This window comes from Phalaenopsis equestris, unplaced genomic scaffold (genome assembly GCF_001263595.1).
Source record: "Phalaenopsis equestris unplaced genomic scaffold, ASM126359v1 Scaffold000319, whole genome shotgun sequence".
Classification (NCBI taxonomy): Eukaryota; Viridiplantae; Streptophyta; class Magnoliopsida; order Asparagales; family Orchidaceae; genus Phalaenopsis; species Phalaenopsis equestris.
Window position 1 is genome coordinate 34,916 of NW_018164761.1, and position 14,541 is coordinate 49,456.

The 14,541-nt window shown below is 33.4% G+C and overlaps 1 protein-coding gene across 1 annotated transcript in view; it reads left to right on the plus strand.

The window, feature by feature from the left end:
• The window catches only part of LOC110025636 (tRNA (cytosine(34)-C(5))-methyltransferase-like), a 71,180-nt gene that overhangs the window by 34,863 nt on the left and 21,776 nt on the right, over positions 1 to 14,541 (plus strand). The window contains 7 exon segments of the mRNA XM_020726216.1: positions 9,640 to 9,706; positions 9,876 to 9,924; positions 10,424 to 10,509; positions 10,855 to 11,081; positions 11,149 to 11,204; positions 12,136 to 12,221; positions 13,281 to 13,373. Coding sequence (XP_020581875.1) covers positions 9,640 to 9,706; positions 9,876 to 9,924; positions 10,424 to 10,509; positions 10,855 to 11,081; positions 11,149 to 11,204; positions 12,136 to 12,221; positions 13,281 to 13,373 — 664 coding nt within the window.

Below are 14,541 nucleotides of genomic sequence, written 5' to 3' on the forward strand. Positions count from 1 at the left end.
TATATATATACATAAATCTACATGCATATATCTACTTGTGCTTGCGCACACACATGTATGTATAAACCTGAAAATTATGGAACAAGGCTTTGTTTGAGTTTGACTTGTTAAGAAAATAAGCTCAAAGTAACTAGTCAATATCAGCTTACCAGAAAAAGTGAATTGAATGTTAGCTTCTTAATTAGCTGAATGTGAGCAATTTGTGAATGATGACTTTTATGAAAGCTCAAGGTAAAAGATGCATTAATAAGATCGCCGATAAAATTGAAGTGTAAAGGTTGAGAGGGAAAAAATGATGTAAACCAAACGATAAAATTTATGCCAAGAAATTTAAATCATATAGTTCCATATTAATATATTTAAAACGATTAGTAGCGTGCTAAACAAGAATGACTGGAGCATAAGGATTGATAAAACCAGCACCAAATTGTTAGGAGAAGGCGAATTATGTTGATGATTTCCTCTTACAATTATTTCTTGTCTTTCCTTTGACTCGATAACTTCTATTGAAGATAAGGTAGTGGAAATAGACTAATTACTTTAGTCGTACATAATGAAGGGTAGAAGAACTGCCAATATGACTATTTGTGATGCTTGTTTAAATTTAGAAGTAAGAAGAGCTAAACTGAAGGTAACTTGGATATAAGCGAAGTAAAATTTGTGCAGCATAGGTTTAAAACTATATGCAACACTCAACAAGGATGAATGAGATTCTTAATGCCAATCTAAAATAAAGTTAATAATCTATCCAACCACCACCACAAGTCCTAACTGAAAATGTTAGCCCATCATGGGTATTGCATACCAAGGCATATGTTTTTGAATTCCAATAGGCACGAATGGAAGAACTTTAAGCTAGAAAACAAACTTATTTAATAGATAGGTTTTGCTTTTGTTTTTTTACACTGTTAAAAGCATTACAATCAGTATATTAGAATCTTTATGCATTGTTCTTGCATAATATGTTGTGTTTTGGAATGAGTTGATTGATGTTGCCTCTATATTTTTGTCAATCTTAGCTTTTTCTATTTATTTTCATCCAACAAAATTTTTTAAAATCATGATTTCTTAAATATTTCCTCTCTACTATCACTATCCGGTATTCAGAATGTATGGATTTCTTGGCTCGTAAATGTGCATTGCTATTTTAGCTGACCAGTTCACAATTGAAGTTAGGCTCTTCATTTTCTTCTACAGTGGCCAATTTTTTGAGGATATTCGGTCGCAATTAGAAAATGAGTTCATGAAATCTCTTGACGCTGAGGTATCCATCCTTCGCTTTCATTGATTCCTTGTTCAACTTCTGGAGTTCTAATGCATCTCTACTTTCATTTATTTCAAAGAGTATTTAATTCTACTTTTGTGCATCTCTACAGACTAGTGATGACCATGAAGTTGAAGCTATTAGACCTTTGCCTTGGTATCCTGATAAGCTTGCTTGGCATTTGAATTTTTCTCGCATGCAGCTGAGGAAGAACCAAACACTTGAGAGGTAATGGTTGCCAACATGTTAAAATTTTCAAATTGAAATTGATTTATAGAGGTCCGTTTCTTTGATTGTTCCTGGAATTTTGTACTACATGCATGGCATGTCTTGGTTCCTTAGCAAATTTTTGGATGTGGAAGCACTACCTGTATGGCAGTGTGTCCAACTCAAAGGTCAATTTTGTAGGGAGGTTATGTTTTTATTTAGGCAGCATGTGAATTTTCCGATTCTATTTAGTGTTTTTAAAGTGTTAGGTGAAGCACAAAGTGCAAGAGTTCCTTTTTGTTTCTACGCACAAAACATAGAATAAATCAACACTTTTGCTAACTAGAGCTCTCATGGGATGTATATATAATAATAATAATAATAATAATAATAATAATAACAATAACAATAACAATAACAATAACAATAACAATAATAATAATAATAATAATAATAATAATAAAATAATCTAATTAAACTAGAGCTCTCGTGAGTGTTAAGTGAAACACAATGTGCAAGAGTTTCTTTTTGTTTCCACGCACAAAGTATAGAATGAAGCAACTTTTTTACTAACAAGAGTTCTCCTGGGTATAATAAATCAAATTTAAACCACATTAGTTTACAATTTATTAGTAAATATAATGATTGTTTCAATATAAGCACTAAAAATTCAAAATATGAATTATTTGATAAATGTTTTAAAACTTACTAGAAAAATAAAAGAACATCATGTAAATATTTAATTTACAAGACTATCTTCAAATGTAATCTTGCAAATTGAAATTTTTAATAATTTTTATGATGCATGGAAATTACTAGAGGATTAAATGTAGTGTGGTCGTTTGATGTTAAGATGTAACTTCAAGATTGCATTGTGAATTAAAAGAAAAAATTAAAATTATAAGTATCTTTAGTTAAACATCTAAGCTAAAGTCAAATGCTGAAAATCAAAGTCTTATAATATAAGCTCAAGGGGAATTATCAGGCAATATTCTTTTTCAAACATATTTTTGTTTTAAGTGAAAATAAGACCATAAAATTAAACTAAAAATAAAACAAAAAACAAAACAGAAACAAAACAAACATAACCAAAGATGCTTAAATTTATTTCTAGTTTTAGTGGTACCAGAGTTAACCCAAACAAATAAACAAACAAATACTATTACTGAAAAAGTCAATAGGTGGTTACAACCAACACAAGGAAATGAAAAAAACAATATACACAACACTCAACTAGGTTGGTATCCCATAGGGGAGGTGGTCGGTTAGCTGTTTGGAAGGCTGCGTGGGGCGACAGCAAGAGGACGATAGTGGCAATAAAGAGAAGGTGAGAAACTGTCGGAGAAAGTGGTTTGTTTTGGTTGTGGCAGCGAGGATAAGGGGCTGGACAACAATAAAGCGGTTCGGGGAATGGTTTTGGGTGGTGGGAACATTAGCAAAACAATCTGGAATAGCTGTTCAGAGCTGCAACAGTGAGGGGGAATGACGACGATAGCAACGAGGAGGACATGGGACTTTGAGACAAGTGCGACAACATGGAGGATGGCTGTACAGCGTGGATCTGCAGGAAGTACAACAAAAAGGAATATGTGGCAGCAAAGCGAGAGGGATGTAGAGGATTTGGGAAAGATAAATTAGACACATTGGTTGATCTTTTCATATGCTGATAGTTTCAACTTTTTCCTTCCATATCCATTGTTCCATCTTTTGCATTATACTTTTCTAGAGATATCTTCTAGGGAATAACAGACTGCCCAACGATGTTTGACTCAACCTCCGAGTTGGATTCAATGTAATTGTACGTAGGAGAGGTTCTGTTTTTTACTTTCTGTTTCATCTTGTAACCTTCTTTAATTTGATTCTTTTTTTACTATTGAGAATTATTGAATTTATTTGGTTATAACTTGATGTTTGTCGTCATTAGTAGTGGACGTTTCTTTTCTTTCTTTGTATTTTTCTTCATATCTCTCTTCTTTTCCTTCTTTTTTCATCACAATACCTTCTTTTGTGGTAATTTTTCTTTGTATATTCATTTCTCGTTTTATCTTAGACTTGATAGTATTTTTACTCTTTCCTTCTCGCTGTAGAAAAATCTTCAAGTTCTCCCATCACTGAGATGCAATTTTCTTTAACCTGCTGATAACTAGTTTCACCATTATGCCCAGTGGGATGCCCTGGTACTCAAATACACATTTCATTGTCTGGAGCCACTCAATGACCTTTTCCAGACTTAATTGACCATCAAAATATGACAAATCCACCTTTACATCAAGATACTTGCTGCTCAGATATTTCATGTTAAATCTTCAAAGTAGTGGTTATTTATCCCTGAAATCCACTTGGTGGAAGAGATTCACTCTTTTTTTGATCTGATAAGTCATCATTTTATCTGAGTTATTTTTCCGGATTATATCCTTTTAAAGGCGGTAAGTCTTTGTTAGAGTTGGAGGATTTTCCACTGCACCTCTTCCATGGTAAGTTCCTAAACATCTCTGTCTGAATTTCTCATAAGCGGCAGTGGAAGGGTGTGTAGGGGTGTTTTAGGGTCGGAAACAAAATTTTTTAACTTGGTTTGAAAAAATCAGCAAAGGAAAGGGTTTTGGGTGGAGATAGAGTTGGGTATTGGTAGATGCTAGAAACCTTAGGATGGGGCTAAAGTCTAGCTCTTATACCAAATGATACCGGAGTTAATCCCAACAACAATAAGTTAACTAATATTATTACTGAAAAAACTAATATTTGGTTACAACCAACACAAGGAATTAGGAAACAACAAACACCACACTCAACTAGGTTTGTATCCCATGGTGGAGGTGGTCTTTTGGAGGTTCGGAAAGCTGGATTTTGGGGCGACAACAAGGGAAAGATAGTGGCAGGAACGGGAAGGTGAGAAATTGCTACAAAAATGAGAAGGTGGGTTGTTTTGGGCGATGACAACAAGGATGATGGGTTGGAAAGCAGCAAGGAGGCGCTGAAATGATTTTGGGCAGCGTGAACAAGCAAAACAGTCTGGAACAACTGTTCAAAGCAGTGGCGACAGTGAGGGGGAATGCTGGCGACAGTGTGGAGAAGGCGTGGGACTACGAGACAACAAAAGGAGGGTTGTCCCGAAGGTGCAACAACATGGAGGATAGCTGGACAATGAGGAACTACAGGAAGAACAACAAAAGTGTTGCTGTCAGCACTGCCCGTAGCGATGAGGAATGCGTGGCATCAAAGCATGAGGGATGCGAGTGGGGAAGGATAAATAACCATCTTGGTACAAAATACAGTCGGAGCACCACTCGACCATTGGATACGACCCTAGAAGAGAACACAGGGATCCAGACGGTTGCCTAAATAAAAACACGACAAAACTAAAACCTAAACACAACAAAGGCACATAAATAGCACTTGGTCAGTGAGGAGCGGCCCTCTCACAAGAAGGCGATAAATCCATGTAAGGAAGGTTAGACGATCCTCATTTTATTGTTATGAACCGGTCCCATGCGCCAGAAGTGAGTTGCGTCTAGTCTAGTGCAGGAGTCAGTTGTTGGAGTTCCATGTCCCAACCATGCACGGGACACCTGCGTCAATTAGCTTATGTTGAATTTTTTTCATCATCAACTCGCCAAATTATGTTAATTTTGGTTTTGTAAATTCAGTACTTTAAAAATTGTAAATGTTATACAATCCACCTATCTAGGAGCATTATATAATTCTATGAAAAGTATTTGTTAAAATTGCCTTGATTCATAGTTAAATTGATTTTATTTTATTGCATGCTTTATCATTTTGTTAGTTTACGTCACTGTGATATCTGAGATCTAATAAATATTGTGGTGCAAGCTTGAGTTATTTTATTAATTTCAATGTACGATATCTCAATGCTTAGAGTTTCTTATCAATATCTAACTTGTGAACTTTAACCAATGCGACAAACATGCAACAATTTGCAAGACAGTAGTTATTAATAAACTTTTAATTATTTTTTATGATAAATAGAAATTGATTGAAATCTATGAAACACTCATAATTTTCGCTAGGTAGGACCTACATCCATTAAGAAATTAGCCCTCTTTTTTCTTTCGTTGCCATCTCATTTATTCACGAGATTCTTACATTCTATTCATCAATCTGGTTATTACTATAATTATTCTGTAATTGTTATTCTGCTTACTCATCAATTTATGGATCTTCTAATTATTTTGTAATTATCATGTTTTGATATTTTATTTTTATATAGAAACACTTCTAAAAAATTGTATAAAATTTTTGCAAATAATGGAATAAAGTTTAACACCAATTCTCTCTAATTCTTTCCATGATATCATAGACCCAGGCATTTTCTCTTGTATTCTTATTGTAGCAACTTCCATCATTGCATTATCATATTTCCATAGCCTTCTTTACTTTCCGTACTTTCTTTTTATCAATTTTTTATTCCTTTAGCTTTCATGGCTTCATTGTCATTGAAGTTTTCGACTTTTTTGTCTTCATTACTGCATTTTCATAAATCTATTCCATTGTTGCAGCTGTCATCACTATATTGCTCCATTAATTTTTTCCTTTTTCTTTTGTTCTATTTGACATAACCACGGTTTCTTTCTCTATAAACAACAAGAGTAATGTTCGCATAGTCTTGGTCTAAGGTATTCATGAAGTTGGGGATCAACCTAAGGGCCCGTTTAGGGGAGCATATTTAGTGCGGTGGCGTTTTGAAAAAAACATCTGGCTTGTTTGGGTAATCTGCGTTTTGGCAGCTTGTGCTTTTTTAAAATGCTAAATATAGCGTTTTCACGCCGCACCTATCTAGGTGCGGAGGGAGCTTTCTGGCTGCGGCCTAGCTTTTCCAAAAAAAATAAAAATTTGTAATAGTCGCCGTACCTAGCTTCTCAACAGATCTAGCTTATCAACAGATTATTTTTAATCAATTTTTCGGTAGATTATTCAATAAGCTACAGCCGACCCAAACAGACCCTAAATCTAATGGGAGAGTTGCAAAATGTTCATTCAATGTATCAGTTGAATGAAAGGAATTATCTGAAGTAGTCATGATTGGCTTGCAAGTTCTTAAAAATAAATGAAAATTGGGCTATTTATAAGTTATAAAAAGCTAATTTTGCTAAGAGAACCTAAATAAGTATCCATTTATGTACTTTTACTCTAATATATTCAGTCATTATCTCCTCTTCTCATGCTTTTGAGGTCTAATAAATGCTCATTTCTAGCTCTTGAATGATTAAGAGTCTGTTTGGGGCAGCTGCAGCTTATCCAGCTTATCCTGATAAACTGCTTGTCCTTATAATCTGGTGATAAACAGCTGATCCGGATAATCTGTTTGTCTATTTGGTTTGTACGTTTTGAGAACAACTGATTCTGAATAAATAACTAAACTGCCCATGTTCTGAATAAGCTGCAGCTATTTGGTTTGTGCGTTTTGTAGACAACTTATTTGAAATTTTTTTTACAAATTCTTAATAACATTCTTAATGCAATCATGAAGGGGAGAATGGGAAGATTGAAGAATATGAAAATATTTCACTAAAATATTTCAGATTAAATCAAAAATGCACAATTACCTAAACATATGTGAAATACACCGTAACCCACTAGTATGTACTATAATGAGACCCAACAAAGAAGAAAAATAACATGTCAAAATTACAAGGAAAAAAATAATGATATTGACTTTAACATGTAGCAGCATATCACGGTCCATTGTGCCCAGCTCTGACACTCTAGAAACCATAATGAACTTGTCCTAGTGGGATACCGTAGAAATGGAAGCACTCAAATCAGAAGCGGTGTTCTTAAATTTTGACACCGACAAACTCTAAGCAGCGGTGTCAAGTCGAGCTGTCATAGAAACGGACGTAGTTTCGGCCCACCTAAAGAAAGTGCAGTCCTGTTGTCCTTGTGCCCACCGCGGGCACCTTAAAATTATCTCCCGTAGCTATGTGACCGACGTGATGTGAGTAGACAATAATTCTCTTCTTTGTTCTTAGCCATAATGAGACTATTAAGAAAATGATTCAATTCTTCAGGAATGCTTAAAAATATTTAAAAATATTAGGCAATAAAAATATTAGGCAATACTGAGCCACAATGTATAAAGTAGAAAGACAATTTTAAAACCGGTAACATAACATTAGTGAGCATTACCTAAGAAAACCGAATTGCCAAAAAATCTATCTCAAATATGGTAGCTATAAGAATAACTTTTTTAGCTTAAATTTTAAGCTAAATGTGATATCAAACAACATTGAGAAATATTACTCATCAGTCTCGGATCCATAAATGATGCTACATGTGTTATTAAGAAACAAATTGCTAAATGTCCAACCCTTTCTAACGCTTCCATGGGAAAATGTCATCTAATGAGTTTATTCTCATTTCATAAACGGTCATAACAAAGAAATAGCAGAAAGAGGGGAAGAATAAAAATGTATTCGGGCTTTACATAATAACTTTCAAATTTCTTCAAATTTCTGCATAATAAACTGCATAATAACCGCACAGTAAAGCCAATAAGCCCCAAAACATTGGTTCATCGTATGTAACATCTGCACTGTAAATCTCAAAAGCATATGTAACAACTGCACTGTAAATCCCAAAATTATTTGCTCATCGTATGTAACAACCATACTGTTAAATCCCAAAACATTTAGCACATGTAACAACCACACTGTAAATCCCAACAGCCCCAAAACATTGTTTCATCGTTTTAACAGAAAGGTAAGATCAAATGCATGGATATACCATCCAAACACGGGTAGGATGTTACTAGCAGAAATCTCAAAAACCTTTAATCAAAGTACCCAAAACCAGACCCACCTCTCTCATGACAAGTCCTTCCCCTGGACATCTTCTTCCCATCCGAACGGAATCATCTCCCCCCCCTCTTTACTTTACTTTTTTCAAGAAATCTTTCAGGAAGAAATAATAATCGAAAAACTTCAACGATGAGGCATCACAAAAAAATCCAAATGTTAGTTACGGCCCACCATAGATAACCGAATTCATGCATACAAAACTCTTGATTCTTACGGTAACCAAAGACAACAACTTACAGAACAATCGAATCGAGTGGGAGAAGAGGGAAGAAAGTGTTAGATCTCCTGTTCTCAGAGCAAGGAATGTTAGGGCACGAAATGGGGAAAGCGAGTGAGGAACGTTAGGGCACTAACTACGGAAAGCGGAGGAGGCGGAGGGGCAAGTAATGTAAAAACACTTTGAAACGCTTGATCGCGGTACATTAGGTGCGGGCCGCGGTACTGTAGAAAGGAGATTGTGCATTTTACGGGGGGCACCCGAAACGCTGAAACCAAACTGAATGGTTGCGTTTCAAAACGCACAATCAGCAAATAATCCCCCCCCAAACATTTTCAAAACGCACAATCAGCAAGTAATCCCCCCCAAACGGACCCTAAGTCAGGAGCCACATATCATATGATTAGCTTCTTTCATAAATTTATTTTAATGTACCACTCATTTCTAGCTCTTGAATCAATTTGTCATTGAATCCCTGGAAGAAACCATTGAGCCTTCAAATAATGGTACAAGAACATCCTTCAAACATCCATTTTATTTTATTTTTTTTATAATAAAAATATCTTTTTTATATATGTCTGTTCTTTCTTCCTAGCCTGAATGCCATTTCTACTTTTAATTTAAAATCGTCTTCGAGGCTTTAAATAATGTAAATTGTAATAATACTTGGAGTGAAGAAATATACTCCCTTCAAAAAAGAAAGACTCGGGAGTTAATAAAGTTTTCAAATGAAAATAACCTACGTGATATTGATGGGCCTCTATCTCTACTTTAAAATGAAACCTGATGGTTAATTAGAAAGGTATAAAGTCGCACTAGTGGCTAAAGGCTATACTCAAATACATGTGATTGATTATCTTGTAATCCAAATTGCCCAAAAGAACTTTGTCAGAGTTTTCTTTTTTCTAGCTGCTAATAGGAACAAGAAGATATGACAATTTGATTTAAGGCATGACTTCTTACTCGATGTTTTGGAGGAAGCGGTACGTATGAATGCCTTATTCGGATTTAGATTAAAATTAGAATATAAATTCTAGAAAAAAGACATTGTATATGAGAAGTTGCTTGTCTTTATGTCTATGTGATTTTTATTAGTATTATTATTATTCTTTTTATTAAAATTTCAGTTATTACAGGTTTCATGAATTTTTGAAACAAGAGAATGAGGTTGGCGCAATTACGAGGCAAGAGGCTGTTAGTATGGTATGAAAATTCTTATTATTCTTCTTTTTAGATTTTTATTTGGAAATTGGTTTGTTCTTTTTTTATTCTATTTTATGTTTCATAGTGTTTCATATTTTTCGAATTGCTCCCTGTACCTTACTAATTTTTTAAAGCAGAAAGTATTGAGTTTAGTCTCTTGATGCTGTAGGTACCACCTCTGTTCCTGGATGTACTCCCCGATCACTATATACTTGACAGTAAGCCAGTTGTTAAAATAACTTAGTCTACAGTTATCTAGGAAACTTGTTTCAATTTTTCTTTAGATTTATTTCTTTGTTCAACATGAGTCGTCTGGAGTCGATGCGATATGAATTTGTTCTTTGAATTAGCATCATCCGTAAATCATGACCTTCATTTTTCTTGGGTGGAGCCAGTAACGAAGCAGATTTTTTTAGTTTTCATTTGCTATCAAAACTATGTTTTACAGTTTTTATTTTATTTTTCATACAACTATTTCTTTGAAATCTTTTTTATGCAAATTACTACAATACTACTGCTTCGTAAACACTAAGGTGCTACTGAACTCTTTATATCTGATTATTCCATGATAAGTCTAAATTTTTAAGGTTTATGATGGGAAAAACAATTAAGGAGTTTGATTGATGTTTAGTATGTTTATTTTTTTTATATATATAAAAGCTTCATTACGTCTCATTATGCATTTTGTTGTAACAAATGTCTTCTTGCTTTGTGTAGTGTGTGCAGCACCAGGATCAAAAACATTTCAGTTGCTTGAAATAATACACCAGTCAATTAATCCTGGTTCACTCCCTCATGGACTTGTGAGTTATTTATTAATAATTTAGCCCTCTTTTTATCTATCTTATATTTTAGACACATAGCACACAATTTTAATGTATGTACATATCTCACACCTAAACATTCATATTTACACACATGCCACTCAAATCATTGATATCACATAAAAAAAAGCACTATTACCACTTTTTAAAAGTTCAATACACCTTTTCATGCACAGTTTTAAAAGACCAAAGTGCTAATATGTAAATATGAATGTTTAGGTGTGAGATATGTAAATAGATAAGAATTGTGTGCTAGGCATGTAAATATCCCTATTTTTTGATTGATTTATCTGCATCAATTACCTGTTCTGTTTAATGCTGCAGGTTATTGCTAATGATGTTGATGTTCAACGATGCAACCTTCTTATCCATCAGACTAAAAGGATGTGCAGTGCTAACTTAATTGTTACGAATCATGAAGCTCAATATTTTCCCAGTTTGCTGCAGGGGGAATTAGAGAGAGATATTTTGCAATTTGATCGTGTTTTATGTGATGTTCCATGTAGCGGTGATGGCACGCTTCGTAAGGCCCCTGATATCTGGAGAAAATGGTGAGATTTGCTTCGCAGTTGAGTTCTCTCTTTCTTTTGCCTTATAAGAGGCTTGAATTTTGTTCAGGAATTCAGGAATGGGTAATGGACTTCACCGCCTACAAGTGGAAATTGCGATGCGTGGTAATATGGCTTTTATATCTATAGTCCAGTGCTACTTTAAATATAAAATTCTTGGAAGATTTACATGCATACCACTCAATTCCTATGTATTTACATATCTGACACCTAAACTTCCATTTTTAGATATATGCCACCTTACCTAAGCATGAAAAGGCGTATTTCACTTTTTAGAAGTTAAAATGGTGGTATTTTTTATGCCATATGAAAAGATTTGGTGCTATAATTGCAAAAGTAAAGTTTTGGTGCTAGATTTGTAAATACCGAAGAGTTGGGTGGTATTTATGTAAATGCCCCAAAATTATTTAGTTGCATGCTTTTGTTTGTGCATTTTTTATTTCATTGCAGAGTTCTTTGGTTTAAATTTTTTTAACTTGGTTCCTTGTATTAGTTTGTGACTTCACATTTATCTCTTTGATGATTTGTTCATTTTATTAGCGGAAGTTTTCAATTTTCTGAAGAGATAGAAGAAATATTTAGTAATCTTATTTTTTTCGTTTGTTTTTGTGATTGTTATCTTTTGAAGTTGCTGTATTTGGATGGTTATATACTTTTTTGGGAAGGTTTTTATGAATAGTAATTTAAGAGAGGCTCTAATCATTCTGCTTTCTTTTTGATGTGTCATTATTCCTTGATAAAATGCTCATAAGGTGCTGATAAAATCGAGCTTCTTAGTTTGAAACTTTTTATGTTGCCATGGCATGTAATAGTTAACCTCCGTCTTTTACATTTATAGTCTAGGTCTTGGAAAGGTGCTGGTTCACTTTTCATGTGACATTTGTCATTTTAAAAGTAATTAATTTTTTCACCTTGCTCAAGTTTTGCAATTTCAAGATAGCTTCTGTGGAAATGATGCGATGAGAAAGATTTAGATTTCATTAGAGATGCTATTATGTAAGTAGAACTCTGGCTTGTATTATATTTTTAATGGCAGGTGTTGCGCTGCTCAAAGTGGGAGGAAGAATGGTTTACTCCACCTGCTCAATGAATCCAGTTGAAAATGAGGCTGTTGTATCTGAGGTTATTTCTGAGAAAATTAGCATTAATTTAATTTAATTTTAATCACTTATGTATTCTTGCATCCATTATGCAGAATTAAATAGCAAAAACGTTTATTGAGCTGAACTTGGGCTGCATGCCAACTTCAAGCATTTACCACACCCCTATTTATATTACATTTTTTTTTAACTATAAATCTTTAATTGCATCTCCATATTTTTCTAACAAATTCACAATTTGAGAAGCTCATTTTGCACCTCATGATGCCAACTCATTGAATGCATGCAATTTCTTAGAGTTGAAATTGATTTATGTAATTTTATCCAATCCCCTTTGCGCTCTCCTTGGTGGAACCATGTTTAATCTCTAATTTTGCATATTATTTGGAGACTATATAGTTAAGCGCTTAAAGTACTCCATTGTTTGAAATTCATAGTCTTATCAATGACTACTGTATATTCTTATGAAGAAGTCATTGATACATTTGAGTCTCTTTGTAATACTGCTTGTAAGTCCCAACTTCCTTGGGGCTTGTTTTGAATCAATTTTGGTTTTTGTTTTTGTTTTTCAAAATATGTTTGTTTAGTGTGTTTTTTATATGCATTTATTTAGTATGTTTTTTATATGCATTATTTTTTGTTTTTAAAAATAAATTAATATGTTTTTGAAAACAGTCAAAAACACTTTTGGGTGTTTTGAGTGTTTTTAAAAACAACCATACTTTAATCAAATACTCAAATATATTTTGTCTCAAATGCAAATATAAACAAAACAAGATAAAAAATAAAAAAAATTAAAAATAAAAACAGAAGTAATCTCAAACGGCCCCATAGCTTTAAAGATAGTATACACTGAAATAATTTTTGTAATTTCTATTTTGAATAATTAATAGCTAATTGTTCAACATGTTATAGTTCTACCTATTTGCAGTTGTTTGCAGCTTATTTATGTGTTGCCAATCATCATTACAAGTTTTATGATTCTCATTCATATGCTTTGAATATTCTCTGTTTAAATTCTTGGTAAGAGAAATTTATATCATCCTTTTCTTTTAAAAAAGTTTATATTTCATGTAACCAGATTATTCGAAGAAGTAAAGGATCAGTTGAGCTTCTTGATGTTTCCCATGAGTTACCAGGATTGGTTCGTCGACCTGGTCTTAAAACATGGAAGGTTATCTTCTCTCTGATTAAGTTCTGTCACAATTCCTTCATCCAACCATTTAATAAGAATTTTTTTTTAATCGTTACATATCTCTGGAGTTTTATTTATGATTTCCCAGAACATCCCTTTGAAATCATAGATTTATTCTCTGTTTTTTTTTTATATAATTAAATGCTCAAGTTGATATATAGTTATACTTAGTGTTTGGTGCTAATAATGCTGACCATGATTGTATTATTGGAAATCTGACACCAAATATCTATATTTTTATTAGAAATTCTGTCCGCACACCATTTTTTTTGTTGAATGGTGAAGCAGAAAATGAATGAAAACAAGCTTTCTTATTTTTCCTGCCAATTTCTTGATGAAAGATGTGGGCTGTGCCCAAAATTGTAGGAAGAAAAGAGATACTTCTCTAGCAAGTAACAATGGTAAAATAGCTATTTTTATGTACATAAAGCAAAATTGTTTAAAAAAAAAGCTTATGGCCAAACAAAAGTGGCAGCGATTTATAAAGTTGTGAAAAAACGGCCCCAAACAAGCCTTAGTCAAAATTTTGATTTTTGAGAAAGCTATCAATTTTTGAGATTTTTTTGATGGTAGGACCAGTGAGTTGTGTAAAACTATTATGACTGTTCAATAAAATTTTAGCTTCCTTTCAAATTCGTGTATGTTAGTTGTATGAGAATTTTTTGGTCATGGTGCAAGTCTTGGCGACAATTTTTGAAGGAAGCTTTTTTCTTATATCGATGTCTTAGCTTGAGTTCTTGGTTGACACTTAAATGATTTCTATCTTCTAACACTCTTTTAGTAGTATTGATTTGCATCTGTTATTGGACTTTGATCAGGTTTCAAACTATCTTTCTTTTCATGGCATGAATCATGATTGTTGAATGTCCTTCATTTCATATATATATATATATTTTCCAATTATTGTGTGGAGCAAGTTGTATTTTTTTTATGTGTTGCATCAAATGAGTTAAAACTTGACCAAAACCAATTTAGTGAATTGTGAATTTCGATTTTTTATGCATGCCATCTAAACTTTGTATTAGCATACAATAGAACCCCGAGACATTTGTGTCATTATTGGTGCACCTTGCGCCACAAGTTGTGCATATATAAACTTCTATGTCAAGTCTTTTTGCTATACCTGTCTTATTTCATCAGTCGTCAG